The sequence below is a fragment of the Engraulis encrasicolus genome, chromosome 21 (assembly GCF_034702125.1).
Source record: "Engraulis encrasicolus isolate BLACKSEA-1 chromosome 21, IST_EnEncr_1.0, whole genome shotgun sequence".
Lineage (NCBI taxonomy): Eukaryota > Metazoa > Chordata > Actinopteri > Clupeiformes > Engraulidae > Engraulis > Engraulis encrasicolus.
In genome coordinates, this window is record NC_085877.1 from 18,341,900 (window position 1) to 18,367,990 (window position 26,091).

The window sequence follows — 26,091 nt, forward strand, 5'->3', positions numbered from 1 at the left end:
TAAAGAGCAGACCTGCGTGAAGAAACCTCTGCAGTCTGACTTCCACCCCATGGCTGTGCCCAAAGGCGCCACATTCATATCTCAGGTGGGTATGGACGCCATCTTTGTTTAGAGCAGTAGTTTGTTAAACTTTTTCAGACGAAGGGCCACTTTGTCAATTTTTTTGGGAACACACCACCTGTCAACTGGAAAGAGGGGTTTGCTCACATTACAAGTTAGACACTGCAAAATTCATATTTATTTTTCATATAAATTACACTTCTGTCCTATTGTAGTGGAAGAGCAAGTTCTGATATGTCTAACCTTGTCATAGTATTTCAAACGAAGCGTATACAAGGTTGTCTTGGAAAGGAATACTACATTTGTAGAAATCCCCTCAAAGACCACCAATGGTCCCTGGACCACACTTTCAGAAACACTGCTTTTGAGGTTGGGGTGAGAGGTAAAGGGGTAGTGGGCGGGGACACTGCTGACATCATGTCTCTAATATAGTCTTGTCAGAGATCTTATAGACAGAGATACGCCATTCTAGTTCTTTTCCGGTATCCACTTTATGTCGGGTGACAGAACGCCCCTTTAGGAGACCCTCGGTTAGGAGACCTTCGGACTCCTGAAGTTGAGAATAAATGGAGTCCCCTTAGCACTGTAGATGGCGGTAGTGCACTTCTTGTGCAAACACCGTTAAAAAAAAAATAGAAGAAGAAGGAGGGAACAACTGCCCCTTAGGAGACCCAACTTCAGCACACTCTTTTGCATTGGGCGGGCGGGGTTTGAATCCTCTTTATTACTCTATCCTCTTTGGTCTAGTCATGTCCTCTAGCCTCGTGCCTTGATGCCTTAGCGTCAGTTAAGTGTAATGTAATAATGTGGTATTAAAATCAGTATTACCATGCATTTAATCAATTGATAAATTATGACAATGCATTAAATAGAGACATGATGGACTTTGCATATTGGATTTAATACAAAATAAACGGGCATAAAATGCAAAAGAGAATAACTTCACGCATTGCCACTTTTTGGCTGTGACTAATCCTAACTTTCCTCCGTGCCAGGTGGTGTTGGGAACCTCCTCTGCCCCGGGACAGGGCCTGCTGGTCAACAACTGGTGGGGAGATATGCCTGACAAACAAGGTGAGACACAGGGATGGATGAATGAATGGATGAATGAATAAATGAATGAATGATTCATGCAAAAGTGTCAGAAATGCAGCCACAGTTTCACATTTTATCCAAAAGAAAGTTTAATTTTTTAAAAATATTACAGCCAAAAAATGATGAAGAAAGTATTATGTGAGGTTTAGCAAAGAAATGAATACATATTTTATAAGAGAAATTACTATTAACTATTGCCGCACAATTTCTAACCACCATCTACCAGTAGTATAGTGTTTGTTATTTTACACGGTAGGAATTTGTAGAAGTAAAACCAACCACACTGGTTTTCATGTCACATGAAAGCTAGCATTCCACTCTCTGTGTGTGTGTGTGTGTGTGTGTGTGTGTGTGTGTGTGTGTGTGTGTGTGTGTGTGTGTGTGTGTGTGTGTGTGTGTGTGTGTGTGTGTGTGTGTGCGTGCGCGAACAGATGGCTCTGAAACCAGATCAGTCAACTATGTAGGAATTTTATGTGTAAGCCACAAACTTTTAAAACACAATCTTCATTTGGCACCTTTACCTTTACATTCTTGATTGTGTGCATATGCGTATGAAAAGGGTTATTGATAATTGATAAAATAATGTCAATGTGCCAGACATCAACTATAATATAGCCTCCAACGCAGGAGTGTGTGCGTGTGTGCGTGCGTGCATGCATGCATGCATGTGTGTGTACGTGTGTGCGTGCGAGCGTACGTGCATATTTGCGTACGTGTGTGCGTGCATGCATGACTTCACTTAACCACCTCAAGCAGTGTATGAGGATATTTCTGATGACATGGCAAAGCAACAATGTTAAAAAAGGAGGACATTTGCAGCAAGTGGTCAGTCAGGGCAAGGGATAGTGCCACAACTGAAATACAGGCGTGAATGTGTATTGCATGTGACAATATGGGGAAATGAGTAAAGGGAAATGAAAACGTGTGTGAGCACAGTATGTAATTGTTTCTGCTTTCCTATTGGAAGGTCAGGCTGACCACTCATGTAATGTTAACTCATGGGAAACTTGAAATGAAAGTGGGATACGGTGACCAACCATGCATCACTGGGGTTGTGGATGTGCTCAGACCATCACAAAATAAGCTGCTAAAATTCTAGGATCGCAAGGCATGTTAGCCCCTCTCTGCATTATCTACACCTTGGGCTACACCTCTGTCTGTGTGGTTATATGGCTTGAATTGTTATTTCCCTATTTGGCATTACCCGGCCTTAGACTACGTGTAATGCAATAACGTGGAGAAGGATATGTTAGATGCTAGTGTAAGGTTGTATTAAAAATACTGAATCAGAGCAAGATATCACAAAACACGCCCACTTAATGCAAAAGCGTGTGCTCAAGTTGGGTTTCCTAAGGGGGCGTTGTCCCCTACATCTTCTTTTTTTTGAGGTGCTTACGCAAGACATGCGCTACCGCCATCTACAGCGCTAAGGGGACTTCATTGATTCTCAACCTCAGGACTCTGAAGGTCTCCTAACCGAAGGTCTCCTAAAGGGGCGTTCACCCGACATAGGCCTAAAGTGGATACCGGAAAAGAAACAAAATGACGCCTGTTGTTAGATCCAGCTTCGTTGGTTGTATGTTAGGTGGACTCAAGGAAGGAACATTAGCATTAGCTTACCGACTAGGAACGAGTCTTGTAGGTGCGAAGTAATCAAGTAGTTAGGAAATGGATCACACTCAGTTTTTTCTTCTTTCTGTCACCGGTGACACTGAAGAAGGCTCTGTGCAGCCGAAACGTCTGTCATACCAGTCCCTGCATTGTTTAAATAAAAAGAAAAGGACAAGAAAGAAGAAAAAACTGAGTGTGATCCATTTCCTAATTACTGGAAAAATAAAAGTCATGAATAAAATAAACCTTATGCCCACTTCTTCTTCCCTGTAGGAAACTACATTTTGACCTTCAGTGAATTTGGATGCTTTCCTGTCTCTGCCCTGGCCAAGACCAAGGAGTTTGGATGGATGAGTGTGAGGTTGGTAACCAAACTAAATTACAATTGTCTCTGTCAACTGGTTCATGGGGGAACCCATAGGTTTTGTAAATAACTAAAAGTTCCTAGAAAAACCCCAAGGTTCCCCATGGAATCCTTATGGGTTCTTCACAATGACAGTCAATGGATTCTTTAAAGAAGGTGTTCTTCAGTTTGCCACTGTAAAGGAAAAGCATGGGCTTCAAAGCATAGTGGTTCGGTTCTATGTCATTGGTCTGACAGGCCATTAGTACGATATCCCATTAGTTCAACAATTGACCGCTGTGTATTACTGTAGCACGTATCAATCCTTAAAAAGAGACCCATTTGTCCGACATCTAACCCTAACCCTAGTCCGACCACAGAAATTAAAACGATACCCAAACCAAAATTCCTAACTAAAGGCATGTTCTGTCAGTATACAATTGTTTTAGCGTTATAATTTTGTAAATTCACTTTTAAGTTTACTGAAAAGCTAATCCCGTCAGTATTTTTAGTCTGAAAAGACGTGCCCACATGTACCTCAGTAGCCTAAATGATGGACTAATGGAATTTTGGACCAATGGGATTCTTGTTACAGTAGGCTCCTCTATGACTTATTGTTGCACTTATGGGCTGTCGGACCAATGGGCTGTCAGACCAATTGGACGACGCCATAGGTTCATAACCCTTAGGGATTCCCCAACGTGGCTACTGAGGGTTCTTCAAGGAACCTTTTTAACCCATTGATGCCTAAACCACCAGCAAAACAATCCTACTTAATGTCCAAGCCCTTTTTAAGACTAGCTGCCCTCAGCCTGTAAAACCCTCTGAAGCACATAAAAACACAAGATGAGTTGCATTTACAGTAAATGATAAGACCCTCATCTTACATTAGAATGTGTTCATTCAGCTCTAACATGCCAAGATAATCATTTTTATTTTTTAAATTTTAATAAAAATATCTGAAATCTTATGAGCCTGAATGCTGCGTCATGCAGCACCAGGCGCCTGGGTCAGTGTTGCGCAACGCAACATCCAGTATCAATGGGTTAAAGTGAGTGTACAAAATCCTTACACCGTTTCTCAATCTGTTCTTTTTGTTTTGTTTTACAGTTACTATGACAACGTCCTTGGGGCAGAGCCCCACTGGTTCATCCCGCCACCATTTTGTGCGGACGCCGAGCTGGTGGAGAGCGAGGATGGAAAAGTGACGGACTTCTTCTCCGTCTTCCACTGAGCTGAGGCAGATGCTTGCACAACAGCTGCATCACATACACAACATATACTATGTAACATACTGAGCTTCTTTGCACATGTTTCCGTGATTGATTTGCGGGTACATTTGTCAACATCAGAATCACATATACAGCATCTCGACATAAGCATCACATACCAAATGCAATGTACTCAGGTCTTTGCAGATTTGCATCATTTATTGTGGGTAGGGTCTACATGTATATCAACTTTTTTTTTTTTTTTTTAAAGTGTTCCGCTGGGCAGATTGGCGTTTGAGGACACTTGATGCTGTTCACAATTATCCATCTTTAATTGTGGGAAACATACTGTTAAAACTCGTAGGGGAACCAAATCTTGAAGACCCTGAGAGAGAGAGAGAGAGAGAGAGAGAGAGAGAGAGAGAGAGAGAGAGAGAGAGAGAGAGAGAGAGAGAGACAGAGAGAGAGAGAGAGTGTGTGTGAGAGAGGTAAAGCAAACATCTAATGCAATAACTAATGCATTATGCAATAATGCAGTTGTAATTTTAATGGAAATGTTTGATTGTATTGGTCTGTGGCATTAATGGACAAGTGCTGTTTATTTGGATTAGGGTTCATGCACTCCACTGTAGATGACAATGAATGTTAAGATAATTTTTAAAAAATGTGTTTTTTAAAAATGCCTTTTTTAAGTTACTTTTTATCGTTCTTCTTTGATGAAGTGCCAATAAAATCACTATATCTTAAACATGCTCCTATCATCTATTCTCTTATGCTAGTAAGACCTCACCTCACCTCACCCTTTAGAATTCTGACTTTTACCCATACAGTCCACTGAGTTAAAACTAAACCTAGAAGACAGGAAAAGAGGGGCACAGTGAGTGACAGGTAGCAACAAGAGCAGTCAGAGAGCAACCTGGTGCCCTGGCCAATTCTAAATGCACATGATGTTGCGTATGTACTTGTCGCCCTCCTGCAGATGATCCAAAACAGACAGACAGACAGACAGACAGACAGACTGACTGACTGACTGACTGACTGACTGACTGACAGACAGGGCTGGGCCAACCCCCTCCATGAGGGTCGGGTCACCATTACATTACATTACATTACATTACATTGCATTTGGCAGACGCTTTATAACCAAAGTGACTTCAAGGACATAATCATAGCCAGCATCACTAGCAGAGACAAAGTGCACAGGAAACATACAGAGCAACAAGTGCAGATGCAAAGAAAGGTTAGGGTTTTTTTCTTCAGTAAAGTAAAATACACCTATACATATTATGTCAAGAGTGTGGCCTGGGACTAGGGCAGCTCAAGCATTAATAGTTGTTGGTCACGAAAGATGAGAGTCTTTACGTGCTTCTTGAAGGCTGAAAGAGATGTGTTTAGTCTTGCTGCCTCTGGGGGACCGTTCCACCACTGAGGAACAACGACAGAGAACAATCTTGACTAGGAGTACCAAGAGCGAGCAGGTGGCAGAGCCTGCGGTTTTTGCTGGAGGAGCACAGTTCTCTTCCAGCAACATAAGGCTTTAGTAAGTAACCATCATTGGAAGCAGGGTTACCATTTCTGTGCACATGAAGCCCTCTTAGTGGTCCACCCATACACAGCCGTACTTGACACATTTCATATATCATTTACACCTTTATTAGGCATGAATACACACATCCAGCGCCACCAGCTAGTATTGGCACCCTTGAGGTGTAAGAACTAAACTATGAGAAGGGAAAAAAAATGAAATAGGTTTGTAATAGGCCTAAAACTCAACACCGATGTTTAAGGCCCTTGGATCGCTTACACTCTGAACTGTAGAAAATATTTCATTTCAACCTATTATCCAATACCGTATTTTTAGAGTCCCAGTCGAAGGATCTCTCTAGTCCCAATGTAATTATGTTATTGCACTTAATTACTACAACACTGTTATTAATATGAATAGTCCAACAATCTCTGTCACGTCTGGGTTCAGCTGATTAAGGAATCATTTACATCAGTAATCCTCAGTGCGCAACTAGTTTTGTTTGAGGGCCCTGACCTGCACGTTAAGTCGTTAAAGTGTATATCGCAGGTTAACCACTACTTTGGATCAATGTGTACACACTGTATTCAAGAAATGATCCACACATATAAGGCCCTCCAAAAATGATGTTAAACAACAATTTTTGTGGCAAATGTGGTTTTCTACCGTAACCTGGCCACTGCGTCAGGCGAGTCCATGGGTGAACATTCTAATTTTATTTGCCTGGAATTTTACATAGGCGAGGTGACGACCACTAATGATTTAATGGCCGTGGCCTGCTTTAGGCCTATAATAGAAATCGCAACTACCAGTAACTCGTACAGCTTTTCTCATACAGGGCATTGTAACAACTTCCAAATAATTTAGTAACTTTAGGCCAACTAGTTTTAGTAGAAATGTTTAGTTTTTAGTAAAATTCACGCAGGGTTGCAAATTCTGCTTGAGCCTATAATAAGTGACATGGGCTTCTTTTTTTGACTATAGTCCCTTCATATTTTTGGGCTTGCTTTTAATACTCCGGTCGATCAAAGTAGAAGTAAACTTTAAAATACTCATTCACTGCCAATATCGTGTCAGCTAAATGCAATAGGCTACCTAAATTACAAACAGCACAAACGGGTCTCTTGAAATTATCTGCGTAAAATGTGGTGCTATTCGCCGGACTGTGGAGTGACTGTCCATGGTTCTGAAATCGCGGCAGGCAAGTTAGCCTAACGTTTCACGAGGGGATATGTAGGCTAGCCTACAAAAAGACCAAAATATAGTCTACAATAGGGTAGCCTACTGTTGTAGCCTATACCCTTTGCCAACATAATGAGCAATAATTTGGTCACTGTGAGCGGCATGGCGTCAAACTTTTCCTAGGTGCAAACTGTAAAGTATAGCACCCGAGGAACAATGCCCCCGTTGTAAAAAATGAAATGGCCTATTTTTAATTTCCTTTGACTGTTCTATTCAATAAAGGTCACCCACATGCGTGTCACAAATCAATAGCATAACCCACGCGGCGGCGGGACTATAATGTGACTAAGCTCACCTCTGATGATAGACTTATGTGGTTACTCACACTGATACGATGCAGGATAATCCATGGAAAGTCTTCAAGTAATCCAAACAGAACGGCTCAAGTAAGACAGTAAAAAAATAGTCTATGTAGGCCTAAATAAGATTTCGTATGACGTTTGATAAAAGCCTCTCATTCAGATGGCCAGGGAGAGCGGAAGATGCAAACAATCTTTCAACAGAGTTAGCTGGAGACAGGGCCGCGTTATCCTATGGTGCAACCGGTGCTGCAGCACCGGGCCCCGCCACTAGAGGGGGCCCCGGACGTCGTGAGATTGGAAAATATGAAACGATATTTTGAGACAATCAATTGTACTTTTGACGCATTTCGCCATCCGTAGGCAAGCAGAGGCGCATATGCATATCTTGTCACCAGGCTAGACAGGCAGCTTGGGCCCCCCAAGACTGTAGCTGGGGAACAGTAGTGGTGATTTGTTACAAGTGTTCTTTCTTTTTAACCTTCGCTTGGCCTCCCTACTGAGCCTAGAATCGCCTCTGCATGCACGCAGGAATCGGAGGTCGGAACTTATCATTTCAGTCAGATGCTTCTGGTTGTGTGCCACCAGTGAAAACGGTGGTCAATAATTTTATAGTTTGATGATGATGGTGTCTAAAAAAGATGTGAGAAACTTGGTGTCAGCACTTGCTTCAGATTGTACGGATGAACTTCAACCCGGCATGGATTAACGCATTGAAGAGAAGGTTGGCAACGTTATCCATTTTTGTAATGTCAGTGTTATACTCGTTTTTTGTACCCAGATAGCAAAACCCTCCGGCATCTTTCTGGATCTTTCTGGCATTTCTCTGGGGAATGTACGATTTCAGTTGATTCCGGCAAATTAATGGCAACGTGGGAATAATGCCAGAGATATTCTGGCTTTTCACTGGAATGCCACCCAAATAACAAAATCGGTGGTGCAGGAGGGTGGAGCTACAGATACTTTATGGTTCTTTCCCGGCAAGTTGGAATATTACCAGAAAACATTTTGTTCGGGTGGGGGGGCTTTTTTTAAAACCTAGGGCCCAGGCAAAGATGACAGCGGCCCTGCCCTACGGAGACGGTTGACACGCATGCTCATTTAGGTGAGACCGACTTCATCCTGGGAATCTTTTCGGCGGGACAGTAATAGCTACAGTAGTCTAGTAACGAACCTGGACTCGATCTACTACTGAACTAGGATATTGTGCTGTGTAAATAATTTGCATTGAGGTAAGTAAAACGATTGTTATACTTTTGCCTAATAACTAGGCTACACAGGCCTACTCACTTACATTGTTCTTTGTTGTGTTTACCTGTGCTACAAGCTGAGGCAACATTTCTTGAGGTAATTTTCCTTTGGAGATAGCTAACATCTAGCCTACGGTATTTCAGATGTTTGTTCATGACGAAGTGCCATTAGGTCTCTTGACAGGCGTTTCAGTACGTATTAATTCACGTTATGTCATGTCATGGCTTTTAACTGGTTTGGAGGACAAGCTAGCGACCCTTGCTAGCATAGATGGCAGCTAATCCTTTTTGGACATTCGGCAAACGTCAGTGTTTAGAGCTAGATGACTGATATGCCAAGACTACCGTATTTTATTCTCAATTTATCGTTGGTGTGCTATCATGGCCTTTGGTCATAACATATCGTACGGGCTTGAGACAGCCCGTTTGACTAGATTTCAGATGCCTGCTGAGGTTTGGATTCAGATTTTTTTTTCAGAATAGGCGATATTGATGATTTGGGCAATGCTCCAACCATGCCAGTTATCGTAGGGTCAGGTGCTAATAGCCACCCACTTCGTTGAGAACATAATGACTAATGTCAGGTCACGGATTATTGCTTTACCCTGAGCTCTAGTTCTAGTGCTATTCTCGAGTCCACATCGCTTTACCGATGCATAGCCACCAGTTTCTTAGGTCGTTATCAGACGAAAGAGGGCAGTTTGTGACATAGGCGAATGATATATCTTTGAGGACACAAAGTAGCTGCCCTTATTATTACACATGCACGAGGTAATGTGATTAACAGAAATATCAGATTTGCAATAAAATAGTCCATGTACTCTTGCCACAGGAGAGTCCATCAGCTCACTAAAGGGCTGTCCACACCAAGCGGAATTTCCGCGCGAATATTCGCAGCGAAATTCGCAGCGAAATTCGCAAAAATAACAAACACATGTATTCTAATTACTCTGTGCACACCGAAAAGCGAAAATCCGCAGCGGAGAAAAAATAACAAATCTGTCTGTTTTGACGGCGGATTTCGCAAGCGAAAAAGAGGGTGCGACCAATCAGACAAGGACTTGACAGGGTTCTACTGTGACATCAGCACAGCAGCACCACTGACTGACACCTAGCAGTAGGCCTACCGGCAACTTATATACAGAATAGAAACATAGGGAAGAAATGGGAGAACAACTAATATTGTTGGTTCGGGACAACCCGGTATTATACGACAAAAGTAGGTCAGATTATATGGACGCGGAGATGAAAGACAATATCTGGGCTCGTATAGCGGCCGAACTGGGGAGAGATGGTACGTTTCCCTCGAATATTAACGTCAGCTCAGCTAAAAGTCCTGTCAGACTGTGGTAGCCAGAGTTGTAAGTAGAAGTACTCTTACGGATGTAATTACAACACTAGTGGCCTATACTATGTAATAGCTTACCATTGTTGTGGACTAATTACATTTGTGAGAGTAGGCATTCTACGTCTACTTTATAAAACTGATAGCCACATTCAGACGTCAGTGTATTAGGCTAGCCAGTCATAGCTAGTGTCTTCGGTGCCGGGCACTGAAGTGTAGGCATATGGTATGTTTAAATAATGTGATCATAAGCCTCGCGGAGGGGCAATAAACCCAGTGGTCCTGACATGTGTATTCTACTTTCAGCAAAACAAGTCCAGAGCCAATGGAAAAACCTCTGTGACACATACAGGAAAAGCAAGAAGGAGAGGCAGGGGACCAGTGGGCAGGCAGCAGGGAATAAAAAGCCCTGGAAGTATATGCAGTCCATGTCCTTCATTGACAGGACAACCAAGTTCAGAAGGTAGTCTACCTATTGTAACCTCAATACCAGGTGTATTTCAGTTGTCTCTCAGTGCTGAAGTGCACTTATTGACGAAGCATCGACGCATAAAATGATAACGATCACAACACAACCACGAACTGGACCAACAGTGTCATTCAAAACCATAGCCTACATAGCTTACCATTTAAGCCAAAGTTAATCACAATTTTTTTGTTCACGTTAACTTTACCAACCTACGTGCACCACCGCCAACAACCATCGTAACCCTAGAACACTTGTGATGTTATACACAATGATTTTGAGCTAATTATTACTATCAGGTTCACTCACATTTCTGTCGTGGGCTTGACAAACACCGACTGCTTGATCTCGACGACCCATGTTGAAATGTTGATAACGACGATCAATGAAGGAAAAAATCCGTGCGGTGCACATGCAGCACTTAACGATTGTGTTATTTTGTAAGGTAATGAAGCAGGAATTCGGAATACATTTCATAAACTTTATACAGGCAACGCACGTCAGGTCATAGCATGTCTGTATCGGAGGTTTACATCCAAGCATTACTGCATTAAGGACTTCCTCTAATGTGCATTAATCAATCACAAGATGTACCGGTGCCACCTGGCGGCGTGGCAATATGCAGACACAACAGATTGCATGGATGGTTCGTGTTATCAATGTACACCCAATAGGGATGCACACCTCCATGCTCTCCCAAACATATGCTTGGTTCTTGCGCCCTCTTGTGACATAAACTGAAGCGACAGAACATGCTGCCTACAAAGCATGGACACTAAGATAGTGCACTGCTCATAATAAAATAGCCTTGAGTTGGCACTGTGACTGCAACAATTAAGTAAATAAATAATAATACAGTTATTCAGAGATGGTAACACACAACACACCCTCACATAGGCTTACTGTAGGCCTACATGCATGCCAATGGTTCTTGTTTTGAAAAGGATAAAAGTGTCTTCTAAATGTAATGTAATGTGATGTACACCCACTCACTGTCAAATAATTTAATTTAGGCGCAATACATTAATAACCATGCCCTCCTAGCCTGGCGAGCCAGACTCGTACAGCAAACGTCTTACTACATAAACTTTATAACTTCTCACTGTTTTGATGCAGAGTTTCAAGCAATATCAGTGATGAGGGCCAGACAGGCACTGAGGAGGAGGAAGAGGAGGAAGTTGACGTAGTGGAGATGGAGGAGGATGTAGGGGAGACCAACCCCAACCCCAAACGTCAGCGTAGGGCTACACCTGCCTCAGCTACACCTGCCACATCCATAGAGGACTACTTGCGTAGAAAAGAGGAGAGGCAGCAGCAGAGGGAGGAAGAGAGGGATGACACCTGTCTTTTTCTCCTCAGCTTGGCTCCGTCTATGCGAAGCCTGAGCGAAGAAAGCAAATCTAAAGTGAGAATTAAATTCCAGCAGATCCTGCATGAGGAACAATTTGGCCAGAGGGCCCAAATGTACACACACCAACATGCCCACCATAGTGGCGACCCCGCCTTCATGACCACAACGTACATGAATTTGTAAATTTATCTATTTATGTATTTATTTATTTATTAAACTGTTGTTATATTTATTGAATTCCAATCTTGTCCGTAGACTATATTTAGTAATACTTCTTTGTGTACTTGATGTTCTCCACGAATTGATTGTAGAACTGTAGGCCTACACAGGGTGCCTACAGATATTCCTAGGTTGAATTTACTACCTTTTACTACCTTTTTACTACCTCATTTTTTTTTACTACCATTACAACATCGATCTTAAACTGACTACAGAAATGAAATAGCTTTCCAAAGCCTATTAATAACACAAATTAATGTTTTTATATTTTAACAAGTTAATCATTGAGTGTATCAGCACAAGGTGCAAGGGGTAGAAAGCCAGAGCAGCGGAGTTGAAGGAATGGCCGCAGTTACAAAAACGTTTTAATTTTTGATTGGCAAATACCTACTAGCACTACTGCAGAAGGACTAATGATTTTTAGCATTGTCAATTCATTTTGTTTTTGGCTGGATGCACCAGTGAAAAAAAAAATTCAGCCTTGCATTCTTTTACTCGACCGATTTGTTACATTTACCACCAATATTACGCACCATGTTACGCACCAATTTCCACCGCTTCTTACTTCATTCATTATTTTGGACTTTTTCAGTTGCCACCTTTTGCTACTTTTTACTACCCCGCGGGCACCCTGCTACAATAATAAGCTGGGTGTTAGCAAAACTGGCCACACAGTGATCTCATAGAACAAGTAAATTTATTAAATTTTTAAGAATGTTTCTAAATTTCGATCCCTCGGCGCACCCTCTGGTACTGCCAGGGGACTTCACCTTCAGGTGAGTTGAAAAACTGGCACAGAATGTCTCTGTTTCTCATGGCCTGCAGAGGACGGCGATGTCCCCGGAGCCTGTCAAGCCTAGGCATTGCACCCCCTTCCACTCTGTCTCCGTCTCCATGGCTTTGCCTGTCATCCCCGACTCCATGGCTTTGCCTGTCATCCTCATCACCCGCCCCTTGGCGAATGTAATTGGTCAGGACACAAGTGGCCTTGATCACCTGTGGGACCAAATATAAGGTCAGGGTTTGCAGAGAAATATTGCAGTGATATTACAGTAGCCTACTTTCAATAACAATACAGTAGAAATATTCTTACCTTATCCACATTATCAACCTCCATCGGAATTTTCCGGTCGTACACGCGCCATTTGTGCACTAAAATGCCAAAGGCATTTTCCACTGTACGCCTTGCCCTGGACAGCCTGTAGTTGAAGATGCGCCTGTCTTCAGGCAGGTGTCTTCCAGGGTAGGGCTTCATTATGTACTGCTTCAGGGGGAAGGCATCGTCTGCCACGATGGTGTGGGGCAGACTTCCCAGCTGTGGAGCTCTGGGCAAGGGGGCGGGTGGTGGTACATGGAACTCCGCTTTCTTCAGCCGCTTCCCCATCTTCGAATTGTCAAAAATACCCCCGTCACTGTTGCTCCCGTATCCTCCCACATCCACTGCGATGAAATTGCAGTTGTGGTCCACGAGAGCCAACAGGACCACTGAATAAAACCCTTTGTAATTGTAGTACAGACTTCCAGACTTCGCAGGCTTCTTGATTAATACATGTTTGCCATCTATAGCGCCAATACAATTTGGAAAATTCCACCTCTTCTGGAATCCAGAGGCCACTCCTCTCCACAAGTCCTCTGTTGGCTGAGGCATGCAATTCCCCACCAGCTGCTCCCATAACACCTCGCAGGCTTCTACTATGATTTTCCCCACTGTTGATTTCCCTAGCCTAAAACTATTTGCAATGGTGGAGTAGGAGTCCCCAGTACTCAGGAATCTAAAAAAAAAAAAAAAAAAAGGGGGGGGGGGTAGATAACACAGGTTTGTAACTGCAAAACATAATGACTACAATAACAAACAAAAGCCAGTCTGCGCGTCATGGGGTTGCCAAAAGAGACCACGCATTTCTTTACGCATAGCCAAGAACAGCACATAGACCTTTTCGAAATTAATATATAGGAATTGATGCTTTTAATGTTACTCTTCGTGTTTCATACAGTAACGGTAAGGCAAGAAATTGAATTGAATTGTTGACGTGAACTTTCGAGTCTACGGAACACATTGCGGGAACAAGCACGTCGACGTTGCGTAAATGGACATTTGAAATAGTCCGTAGCCATTACGCATTGCCAAGCAAAGCGCATAGGCCTATTCAAGATGAATGAATGAAAGAAAGAATGAATGAATGTTTAAGTATAGTGTTAATGTTTCATGCAGTAGGCCTAGCCTACCTTCCCGTTGACGTTGTGTAAATGGACATTTGAAATAGGCCGTAGCCATTACGCATTGCCAAGCAAAGCGCATGTAGGCCTAGCCTAATGGGAAGGACTGATTTGTTGACACGAACTTTCGAGTCGAACACAAACTCATTGGCAACGGAGAGTACATGCCTAGCCTATTAGATCAAACAGTGACCTAGGCTATTTATATCAGATTTAAAAGTAAAAATTGCTTACCTCAAGCATACAGCCAGGCGTTGTTCTGGGTCGATTGGCACCCTGTAATTGGTCCGTTGTTTTTCTAGATGAGGTGCCACGATCAGCAATAGGGCCTCAAACTCGGATACAGACATGCGAAAATACTGTTTGAATCGGCCAGCATATAGTTTCAGTTCCTGGACCAGGTTATGGTATTCACCCTGCTGTTGCCTTCGCTGCAACAGCGGGTGGACCCAGAAATCTCTCTTTTTTTTCCTCCTCTCTAGGCATAAGAGCACAAGCTCATCGTCGCTGCTACTGGTATCCATCTTCGTTTCTAACTACTTTTTCGACTCGCGCTCGCATAATGATAGTCGGAGTAGAGCGGAATAGAACGCGGAAAAGCGGAAAAATCGCTCCGCAATTTCTCTTCGCCGGTGTGGACGTTTTTTTCGCTTTCCGCAATATTCGCATTTTCGCTTTCCGCTTTTGCGGAAATCCGCTTTCCTCGCCTGTGTGGACAGCCCTTAACACGGGTGAGGGACAGGGACCAACGAGGAGGCTCTACAACATGAGGAAAGACGGCGATCCTCAAGCAGTAAGTTGATTTCTATAAGAAAATGATGCAATATAAAGGTGTCTATTGTATGTATAAAAAGGACTTAACATTATGGTCAGAATTAGCTCCAGCTAGTGATAAGGTCTTAAAGGGTTTAATTAAAGGCTTTTTAAATTCACCATCAGTGTGCCTTGGAATCTTTGGCAGGCCTTATCAACAGTCACTGGAGCTAAGTCTGACCATAATTTTGAGCAACTTTATTTCCTTGAGCCAAAGTGCACCTGCTTATGAGAAAAAAGTGAAACAGCACTCCTCCATAATCAGCATTCCTAGTGAACAGTTGAATTTTTTTTAGCATATGTAGAAAAGACCAACTTACTAGCCACTTTGAGTCATTATTAAGTGCGTGTTTTAATAGTAAAATTCTTGCCATTTTGGCTGGTGGAGAAAAAAGTTGATTAACAGCCCTGTGTATAACTGTAGGAGCAGACTGGACAGTGAAAGTGAATCCTGCCTGGACTTAACAGACCCCTATACCTAGAATGACCCAAACATTTGACTATTGCTCTTGTCACAGGTCAGTCCATGAGCCCACGTCTTCAGGCCAGGGGCCCGAGAGGAATTTCCAGCGACATGGATCAACAGAGATCCTCAAACAGTAAGTTGATCTTCTACATCAAATAAAGGAAATCATGTGAATTGTCTTTAAATAGAACACAAGCATTTGATTACCAATCTCGTATAAGGTCAGTCCATAAAAAATCAAATGTGTGTGTGCGCGTGCCCGCCCGCCCATCTTGTGCATGTGCTACAAACAAACTTATGCCAATTTTTTGTTTAGTTTTTTGCTTAATTATTTAGGTATATCAGTGAAATAATATAATTTGCATAATACTGAACCTTTTAACCCTGTGTATATGTAGAACAGGACTTAAACATTTGACTATCTCACTCTCGTTACAGGTCAGTCCATGTGCCACGTTCCAGCCAGGGACCAAAAGGGGTGCTTTCGTCATGGGGCCAGACAGACATCCTCAAGCAGTAAGTTGATTTACATGGATGCATTCTGAAGTTGAATTGAAGTAGTTATATTGTTGTACGCTGGCTACTATTCAATGTGTCAAAGTGAAATTTATTAATTGTTGTCCCATGAAAAAATGAACTGTATTTAAAAATCTCAATGTATCGTTCCAGGGATAAGAGTTCAAGAATGTTGTTGCAGGTGAAATGATCATTGAAATTTGCTGATTCAATGCCATTTTTGTATCTTTACTTTTTGGAGAAATAGAGAGATGCATCCAGGCCACCCACTAGGAGGTGGAAAATCGTACGAAGAGGTGGCTGTACCTGGCAGCAGACTGAGATGGGGTGAGGAAGAGAAGCACAGACCAAGAACGGAATGTCAGACATTTGCCCTTTTTTATGCCCAGCACACACAGACACACACACACACACACACACCAGCATATAAACATGCACATAGACACAGGCGCACGTGCACACACATACACGCACTCTCCAACAAGATGAGTCTCTGGTGATGTTGGCAAATAATCTGAATCGATACACACGGCAATGATTCCACCATCGTGCCCCACCTACGCGAGTCCTGTCCTTCAGCATTGACTTTCTCCCCAGGTGTGGTGTGCCTTCATCCGAACCACAATGGCATCCCAAGCAGCAACAAATACCTGCACGCATGCATGCTACGGTACACACACAAACACACTGGACTGTGAACTAGGTCAGACACACACACATGCTCAAAGTAGCTAAGATCGAAAAGGCTGCATCGGTGGCTTGACTGGAACACCTTTGTCAATTTTGAGGAACTTTGTTGTGGGAAGATATTTTAAAATGTTGATAGTCAGACTCTTGTATACCCATTCGCTTCACTTTGATGTATTTTGTAATTGAGATGATTTATGCCACAGTGCTGAATTAACACATCATGACAAAGATGTCACCTTAAAAAGTATGTTTGGTACCTGTGGGTCAAATGTCTCAGGAGCTCCCTGACTGCAGAACGTCTCAGGAAAGGACTCAACTTTTTATATTGTATGCAGGGTGCGATTTGTCAGAAAACCAGAAAGGGGGATGTGTTTCAGATGTCAACAATATCAATGGAGTTACATTAAACTATGATTAAAATCATGTGGAAAAGGTGACCATATCAAAACCAGAAGAGGGGACAATCCCCCTACAAACCGCACCCTGATTGTATGTATTTTACATGTTTGTCTATATGATTAACACATGTTCACAGAAGAAAATACAATGTACGACTGCAAGGTCTTGTGCGTTTTTCTCACCGATATCTTAAAGGTTTATGCGTTACAAAATGTTTATTATTTTGTTTATTTTCTGAACGTTTTTTTTTAATTACTCAAAGGGATATGTCAAGAAACGTGTTTATCATTTGTTTTTGTTTTTTTTGTTTTTTTGAAAATTCCATTTAAAACATATGAAGGGATATTTTAAGAAAGGCTGTGGGTTTAAAAAAATGAATTTTGATCATTTTGTTTTCTTTTCTGAAAATTCTTGTTTAAAATGTCATACATTTTCAATTTCCAAAATCTATTGAATGGATGAATGTTGTAGCCTACTAAAGATAATAAATGGCCAATTTGCATGATTTTTTGTGGGTTTTATTCTTTATTATTATTATTATTATTATTATTATTATTATTATTGGGAAGGTTAAATACATTCCGGCATATTTATGGGTTTTAATCGGTAGGGTTCTGGCAATCTTGTGGTAGGCTCATGGGCCATTTCTGGGTCTTCTGGCAAACATCTGGTAAGGTGCCGGCACTCTGTCGAACGTTCTTGGCATTCTACTGGCTGCTTTCTGGCATGATTCCGGCAAAATCTTGTGGGCCGTTTTAGGCCCGGGAGTAACCCCTGCATATTGCGGCATATTGCCAGGATGAACTAAGGTTTCTGGGCCATAAAAAGCCCAGAACATTTTTGCTATCTGGGTAATTGTTGCATAGTGATCATGGACTTGTGCAATCATGTAGGCCTAAGCTAAGCAAAGAGAGCACAGCACACCAGCCTAACTTTATCTTATTCTATTGTTAAAACATGGGGAAATAAATCACGCACCCAACAAAAGTCTTGCGAAACAAAAGTCTTGCATGGCACGGCGAGGACCACTTCTGAGGTGTTTTTTAAAAAGTGTTCACAATAATGCTAGCAAGTGCACCAACCAGCATTCAAAGTTCTGACAGCCTGACAACAACAGGGCAAGCCAATCTAGCAAACACTAAAATGATATTAGTCGCATTTTCCTAAAGCAATGTTATGGTCATTTCCCTAAAGCACTGTAATGGGGCACCTAAGTCTCCACCCCTTCCGGGCGGCTTATGGGGCTGGCAACGCAAAAAACTTTTGACTGGACTGTAATGGACTGATCAAAGCTATTTTCCGACCCACCTCGCATTTCCCCGTCGATCACACATATGCTGTGCCTCAGAATTAATAACAACCAATGGTGTGCTTGTTGACTTCACTTGGCAAGCGATTTTTGAGTTGTGAGTGTGCAAAAATATGTAATTATTTGGACTACACAACAGACGTCGCATGTCCGACGTGCAGCCACTTAAGCCACGGTGCAGCGGTAGGGTTGGCTGTGCCTCGGTTCACGTCAGATATGCGAGGCGCAAGTGTAGTCTCCAACACAGTTTTGCACAAAAGCTAAAATAACGTTTCTAGCGTGCCGAAAATGAGTGGTCTTACGACGCAAATCCAAACCTTTCAAATGCACTGCCATCATATGTGAAATCCGGAGCACATGCCAAACGGGATGAGGATTTAGCTTGACTCGCTCCATTAACTCGCATTCAACAGCAGCCTGATCTCCAAAAATTCCGTGCTCCTGGACACGGATGTTAAGGACACGAAATCCGTGTCCAGGAGCACGGATTTTGCCAAAATTCCGTGCTCCTGGACACGGAATTGTTTTCCGTGCTCCTGGACACGGAATTGTTTTCCGTGATTGGGCACACAGAAGTGCTTTCTATAGGCTATTACCACAGCACTGTGTTAACTCTATCATAAATGCACATCAAATGCTAATCCTGAACAAAATAATGCTATAGCAATTTAAGTTGTGCCCTGACCAAAACATTCCCTAACCTTAACCTGTCATTAAAGACATATTTTTGAGAAATACCTTTTCCAGTTGGTTGCTAGGCTATCAAAGTCATATAATGAATGAAAGAAAACTAGCTGTGCCCAGACCAAAACAATCCCTAACCCTAACCTGTCAGTAAGAAATGTTTTTTTTTGAGACAAAATATTTGAAATTAGAAAAATCCTGAGAAAACACAAGACTGTGGAAATAGCCTATAGAAAGCACTTCAAACAATTCCGTGTCCAGGAGCACGGAAAACAATTCCGTGTCCAGGAGCACGGAATTTTGGCAAAATCCGTGCTCCTGGACACGGATTTTGTGTCCTTAACATCCGTGTCCAGGAGCACGGAATTTTTGGAGATCATGTTGTTTTGCGAGCTCCTGCCCCATGGATCGGAAGTAGAAGGGCGTGACTTAGGTGCCCCATAGGTCTAATGTCGATGCTCTGTCAGCGTATATCTTTGCGTTCGGCTTTGTGTTCAGTTAAAACATGCCTGGGTACCACTCGCGGATTGTTCAGTTAGCAAGTGGCTCTTATCTGGGAGGGAAAAAAAAACTTTCGTGATACATCCACATCTAAACATTTGGCCTACGAGTTTGCACCGTAATCTACTGTAATGATTGCACACTATTGCATTGTAATGCACCATCTAGATGAAAACAGCTGACTTTTTAATTGGTAGCCTATATGGTACAGTTTGAGGGGATTTCGTGACAGCTTCGCTTTGCTGTGGTTCGCTGCTAAGGGGATTCCCCTTCCTCACGACAAGCGACAACTGAGTAGCCTACTTTCCTTTGAGACAGCCAGTCTTTCCAAGGCCATTGGAGGTTTCATTAATTAACACGTTTCCCACGAGGGTTTCGATTCAACAAATTGGTCGGCAGCAACGTAGCAAAAATAAGAGACTTTTGGTTGTGCTTCTGTTTGGTAGTTCTAGCTGAACCGACGTTTAGGCCTACTCTTCTAAACGGTAGTGCACAGAATCTCCTCCCTGTCAGCTGGCTAGGCTTCCAATGGCTTGCGTTGCGACTGGTGAACTCAGCAGGGGGTTCCGCGCACCCTTTTTTTGTGTTGGAGTAGAACGGTTGTTTCATGCGTTTTGAATAGGCTATGGCTCATTATAATGTGGTGTAGGGGCCCCGGATTGCGTCTGCACCGGGCCCCGGCGAGGGTTAACGCGGCCCTGGCTGGAGCCTTCTTCCAAGTTTTTAGATGCGTCCCTGCATCTCTATAAGAGGGTAAGCTATGTCTCTCCATCCGTCCGTCTGAAACGCGTTCTTCAAATTGTTCCCTCCTGTGTCCACAAGGTGGGAGAGTTGACTATTTGGCCCGGAACACGCAGCTGATTGCATTGTGAGACAAGTGCAGCGCGAGTGCAATGCAAGTGCTGGTAGGCTAGTGTAACAGTGCTGTGCCTGTTACTTCCTGATGTGGGCATGCTGGGATTGGGATGTTGTTTTACTGTTTATGCCTTTAAAATGTGTCTGGGGATATTAAATGTACCGGGGATGTTATTGTGTACATGTTTGCATCTTTTATGTTGAGATGTACAAGTTATTTCGTGTCTGTGCTTAAGTTGCCACCTTGTTGTGAGAACTGGGTCAGGAATACCGGTGACTGTTAGCCGGGGGCTATGTTGACTGTGAAATTAATCAAAACATTGCGTGTCTGTCAATAAACGTGATTAAGCAATACAGAATGATTCCTGATTTAAGAAGCAGTGATAACGCCAGTTGCCCTGTTGCCAGGTCAATTGAGGGGGCCATTCAATATTCAGCATTATTCTGCGTTTTAGCCGTGGGAGGTAACTTCGTTTCGTTTTCACCAACATCACTGTGAAGTGTGTGTCACTATGTCCACGGTCTTTACCCCCTTATGAGGAGCCCTATCTCGGTCATTTTGTGAAGTTTTCACGAAAAAAATAACTTTAAACTTTGTGGTGCATTCACGTTATTGCCCGTTTTTCGTGGTTGGGCAACGCTTCCGCTGCCTATTCATTTGAATTGCCCGACTGCTGCTTAGCGACTCGTGGTCGGTATTTTCAGCTCGTGTTGTTGCTATGGTTATCCAAGCGTCTGCAGGGGCGGGGAGGGGGTGCTGACAGAACACTGCTGATACACTCGGGACTCACTAATTCGACGCCCTTTCGGTCCTTATGCCTTATGTCATACGGCCCTAAACCTAAACCTAACCCTAACCCAACCCTATCCCTAACCTTAACCAAACTTAACCCTAAACCTAACCCTAAACCTAACCCTAAATTGCTTGTTTGAAGTGTTTGATTACCATGTGACGGTACCGAAAGGGCGTCAAACTAGTGGGTCGCTAGGCAGTAGTCAGGCAATTCAAATGAATAGGCAGCAGAAGCGTTGCCCAACCACGAAAAACGGGCAATAACGTGAATGCACCACAAAGTTTAAAGTTATTTTTTTCGTGAATACTTTTCGTGATACGGTTGTTATGAGACACTTCGGCCCGAGGATGTCAAACGTGAGGGGGGCGCTTCATCATGTTGTGTATGATAGTGTCACGTTGTACAGCTCAACTATTTGGTTTGTCAGAAACTCGCGCAATGACACAAACTTGGTGCTCGAAACAAGTAAACAAATGCGCCATTTGACGTAGCCTACGGAGTGTTACTGATGTGCTCGGACATATTGCAAGGGAGGTTCATTCATTTTCTGCTGATGGCCGACGGCCATTTTCTGCTGACGGTCTGCTTTGCAGTCGTTTGAATTTGGTAAACTCTGGCACTCTTACAATGAAGCTGACTGCTTTGTGCCTTGACGTTAAAAAGCTTGGAGCGCATGATTCACCCAAATGGTTTTATTTATTTATTATTTGTCGCCGTTTACATTCTGTCCCACTTGGACATGATTCTGAAATGGCGTGATAGGCCTACTGAAGATGATGAGAGTCGCCAAAATTTTCAGCATAGTTCGAACACTGGTAGGCTATTTTACTGCCTCACGGTCACATGGCTCCCTGTAGCGGTCATGATATAATATTGCCAATCATAGGCCTATTTATTTCATACCCGTACGGCATAATATCAATCACACACTGTACAGAATGCAGGGCTACGGCTATTGCGGGCTACTGAATGGACTCGGCTGACGTCACACAATAGATTAGAATTCTTTTGAACATGTTACGTTACTAAAAATACTAGTGGTGGGGCGTTAACGTGCTGCGATAATGTGAGACTCTTATCGCGCGACAAAGAAAATATTGCACGTTAATCTATTCTCAAAATATGGATTTGGGGTTTGGGGATGCGCGTCACCATAGCGTTCGATTGACAGAGGTTTTCAGACTGCCCTCCAGTCGCTTCGCCTCTCCACCTGTTGCTCAGCAGATCTACTAAATATGAACAGTGTTTGCTGTAAACATTAATCTCTCTGTTGTTTTAGTGCTTAATTACAGTGAGATTAATCTAGATTAAAAAAAAATAATATATGCCCACCCCTAAAAAATACACACGTTCCCCCATTATATTTCATATTCTGATGCCCTGTTGCGTGAAAAAAAACGATGGATAATTGTTGAAGTGGTAGAACTATCACAGGAATTTCACTATTTTGAATAAAAATTTACCTGAGATATACACTTTAAGCAATGAGGCAGAGGTTATGATGCTGGGATGGTAGGACGCAGCTGCTGAAGGCGGTGTTCCCGTCCCACGCCTGACCGACTGTAAACAGGCTCACGAGCGGTGGACCCACGGCAACCAGGAGATACAATCACCCCACACACAGTGTCCAAGTTCTCATAAAATATCTCACCCCTAGGTAAACACCAGTGACGTCGGATCTAAGTCTTAGTTTGTCCAAAGTTTGTGTGCCTTGCTCCATCCACAGGGAATAGCCTAAGCCTTACAGCCTAATTAATCAGAACAATAAACATATGAAGGAACCAGATGGAATTCTTCTCCAATTTAGTTATGACAATTTTATTATGAGACAAATCCTACTTTGTCAACAATATGACTACGACAAAATACAATGTTGAAAAAAAATCAATGCCTGAACAAGGAAGAATGGGCTAAACATGAGATATCTGCGGAGGCTCTGAATTACAGATTTGAATCAGCCTGAGTTTGCAAAGCATATTCCCACCACCTTAAAGGAATATTTGTCACGTGGGTCACCTTGGCCAGGTAGCCAATTTGGCTATGAATATTTACTTGGGCTGGGTTACCGTAAACTCGAGAGGTTGGACTTTGCCCAACTCCTCATTTGACCATTATGATTCTAACGTCAGATATGCAAAGTTTATCTTTGTAATCCTTGTAAAAGATAGTAAAAAAAAAACAGTAAATAAAGGAACAAAGAAATGTTAATCTGAAACCCGTGAGGTAGCCTAGTCATTGTGACGTCAGTGTCCTTATCTCCCAGGCCAGGTCAAAGGCAAGGGCAGAGGCAAGTATTGTAAAAAAGCCGCTCAAAGACGCTGAAGAAGGCTTAGGCCGAAACGTCTGTCTGTCTGCCATGCTAACCCAGTATTAAAACTGCAAGAAATTGATCCGGGAGTGCGACTTTTTTACTATACATGAACTTTGCTGTTTGCTCGCACCCAAAGACCTTGTAAGAAATTTTTCGGAGTTGAGCGCACTTTCTCTACTAAAAGGGCAGAGGCAAGGACAGAGGCAAGGGTATTGGCACCCTTTACTGGATAACACTGTGGAAGCCTAATTTAACGCCAATATGGTAAATCACAAATAGGAATCACCTTTGATAAATTCATTGTGTCTATAGGACATTAATTAGCCAATGAATGATTTGTCTTTTAAAAAGCCACCAGTTACATCTTGTTCCTCTTTCACAAAGGTGAACACAATGGAGCTTCCTGGGGACACCAGAAGTACTAGCAAAAGCAAGTAAAATAATAAAAAGGTCATCTAAAGATCTAGGCATACTAATTTCAACTTTGTGTTATGTTGTTCAGAAATCTGCCAAACATGGAACTGTAAAGAACCTCCTTGAATTTGGGGCTAAGGGAAGAATTTATGGTAGAAACATGTGGACGTTGGTGCAAATAATGACAAAATCACCAGGTCTAATATCTTCAGACGTGAAGGTCTACTTTGAACAGTTTTCGGTAGTTGTTTCAACAAGCACCGCATGTTAAACAGTACACAAAGCATCACCTTTTGGGTAGAGACCAAGCAAGGCAGACTCCATTGCTGAATAAATGTCATAAAAGTTAACACCTGATGTTTTATAAGAGAACACGGACAAAGTACAGTCCTTTTAAGAATGTTTGAAGGTCAGATGAAGCAATAGTAGAGCTGTTCGGTAATCTACAAAGACAGCATGTTTGCATACCCTAACAAAAATCAAGCATGGTGTCCGATCCATATAACATGATGTCACTGCTTTGTTGCAGCTGGTATCACAGGTATCATGACATCATGGCATCACGGGTATCATCATTTAGAGGAGAATATTTAACCCTGTGCAAGGACACTTGGTTTGAGGTGAAGATCATGTGCACTCCAGAAAGACAAAAACCCAAAGCACACATCCAAAAGCACAGTGGAATGATTGTAAAACGGAAGAAAAATGGTCTAACATGGCAATCAATGATTTTGGATGTAAGTCCAGTTGAAATGTGAAACCTGTCATTAGAAGACAGTCAGAATCCTGTACCTCTATGACGAAAATATTCCAAAAGAAGAGGGGAAATACTTCCATGGGGTAAAATACCACCAGAGAAGTGCAAGAAGCTCATAGATGAATACAAAAAGATTTGGATGCTGTCATTGCTGTCGAAGGGTGTTCAACCCAAAATTAAAAAGGGGTGCCAATTCTGCACTTGTCCTTTTTCTTGTTATTCTTTGACATTACGAAATCCATTTGGAAAAATAATATTTTCTATTCTACATATCTTCAGACCTCCAATTAGAAGATTCTGGTGGTAAAAGTTGTGTATATTTGCATTTATTTATGGATATATTGCACATTGTAAATAAAATGAAGGGGTGCTAATTCTAGCTGGTGGCACTGTATGCAGTATAATCTAGATACAAATAAGATAGAGAGCAATTCTTTAAAAATCATTGAAAAAACAAATGTCAGTCAACACAACAGTATGTGAAGATTTTATCTTTTTAATTTGTTTGCTGTGGTTTGTTTGCAGTGCTTTTAAAATAGTGCTGTTAGGTTTGCTGTGTTTTTACAGTTCATGTTTTAGTTGCAGTGATTTCCTTGGTTTGCTGTGTTAACTTACTTCCTTGCTGTGTTTCACCTGTGCACTTAATTAACTGCCTCACCTCACACTTCTCATTGGCTGCTCACTAATGACGATTTAACTGCTTAGAGATGGACAGCTGCCTGAACAATCATTTTCTGGCCAATAGGTGCACTAGAGGCATTATGGGGAGGGGTAAAAATATGTATACATGGGTTCCGGCTGTTGGTAAACAGTTGAATGCGTACGCAGCCAGGGATTCCAAAATGCTAGGCGGCTAGGTGTTTATCATTGGAAGTCCCATTAGAGCCCTGCACAGTATATTTTATCCTCTTGCTCGCACACTGTACTGTCGGTGACACCGTTTAGAAGAACATACTATTATGTCGCTCGGAATTCTTTGTCATGCTCTCTAAAAAACGCTATATTGTGTTGCGAAGCATTAGGAACTGCTGACAAGGCGGGGTTTCGCGATCGGAGGCAGCCTCCGATTACTTGGAAGCTGCCGTCACTCAAACGTTGTCCTCACATGTGATTGGAGTGAAACAATATAACTTAATTTACAAAGCATATGAATTAATTCTGATGTACAGTACTCATGTTAAGATATGTTATCCCAGAATGGAGTTGATGGAGATGGAGTACAGAAACCACAGAAACCGCTACAACATCCAGCCGTCTAGAAAACAGGTTTTAACCACGCACCACACTGGTCCAATGCAACTTCCAATACAGTATTAAACACCTAGCCACTTACCATTTTGGGATCCCT

General features: G+C 42.4%; 2 protein-coding genes and 1 long non-coding RNA gene across 3 annotated transcripts in view; 2 read left to right on the forward strand and 1 right to left on the reverse strand.

Moving 5' to 3' along the window:
- The window catches only part of LOC134436951 (ependymin-1-like), a 7,209-nt gene extending 2,141 nt beyond the window's left edge, over positions 1-5,068 (forward strand). Inside the window, exons 5-8 of the mRNA XM_063186328.1 lie at positions 1-85; positions 1,056-1,134; positions 3,040-3,127; positions 4,220-5,068. The exon at positions 1-85 is cut by the window's left edge and continues 23 nt beyond it. Of these exons, the coding sequence (XP_063042398.1) occupies positions 1-85; positions 1,056-1,134; positions 3,040-3,127; positions 4,220-4,343 (376 nt within the window). The 3' untranslated portion in view covers positions 4,344-5,068. The remainder of the gene's footprint in view (positions 86-1,055; positions 1,135-3,039; positions 3,128-4,219) is intronic.
- A 7,669-nt stretch (positions 5,069-12,737) lies between these two features.
- On the reverse strand, positions 12,738-14,758 carry LOC134438093 (uncharacterized). Its single transcript, XM_063187678.1, has 3 exons — positions 14,469-14,758; positions 13,111-13,789; positions 12,738-13,013 (listed from the first exon to the last, which is right to left on the reverse strand). Exons 1-3 carry the CDS (start codon positions 14,756-14,758, stop codon positions 12,738-12,740), a joined length of 1,245 nt encoding a protein of 414 aa, XP_063043748.1.
- A 199-nt stretch (positions 14,759-14,957) lies between these two features.
- Positions 14,958-17,417, forward strand: LOC134437600 (uncharacterized). Its single transcript, XR_010032440.1, has 3 exons — positions 14,958-15,027; positions 15,566-15,646; positions 15,952-17,417. It is a non-coding gene; the product is annotated as an uncharacterized LOC134437600 (long non-coding RNA).
- The last annotated feature ends 8,674 nt before the right edge of the window (positions 17,418-26,091 follow it).

What these genes read in the sequence shown, in the direction of transcription:
- LOC134438093 (XM_063187678.1), bottom strand. Translation starts at nt 14,758, where the DNA reads ATGGATACCAGTAGCAGCGACGATGAGCTTGTGCTCTTATGCCTAGAG. An exon ending in CGCCTGGCTGTATGCTTGAG is followed by an intron (nt 13,790 to 14,468) that starts GTAAGCAATTTT and finishes TTTTTTTTTTAG; the next exon opens with ATTCCTGAGTACTGGGGACT. An exon ending in AGGTTGATAATGTGGATAAG is followed by an intron (nt 13,014 to 13,110) that starts GTAAGAATATTT and finishes TTGGTCCCACAG; the next exon opens with GTGATCAAGGCCACTTGTGT.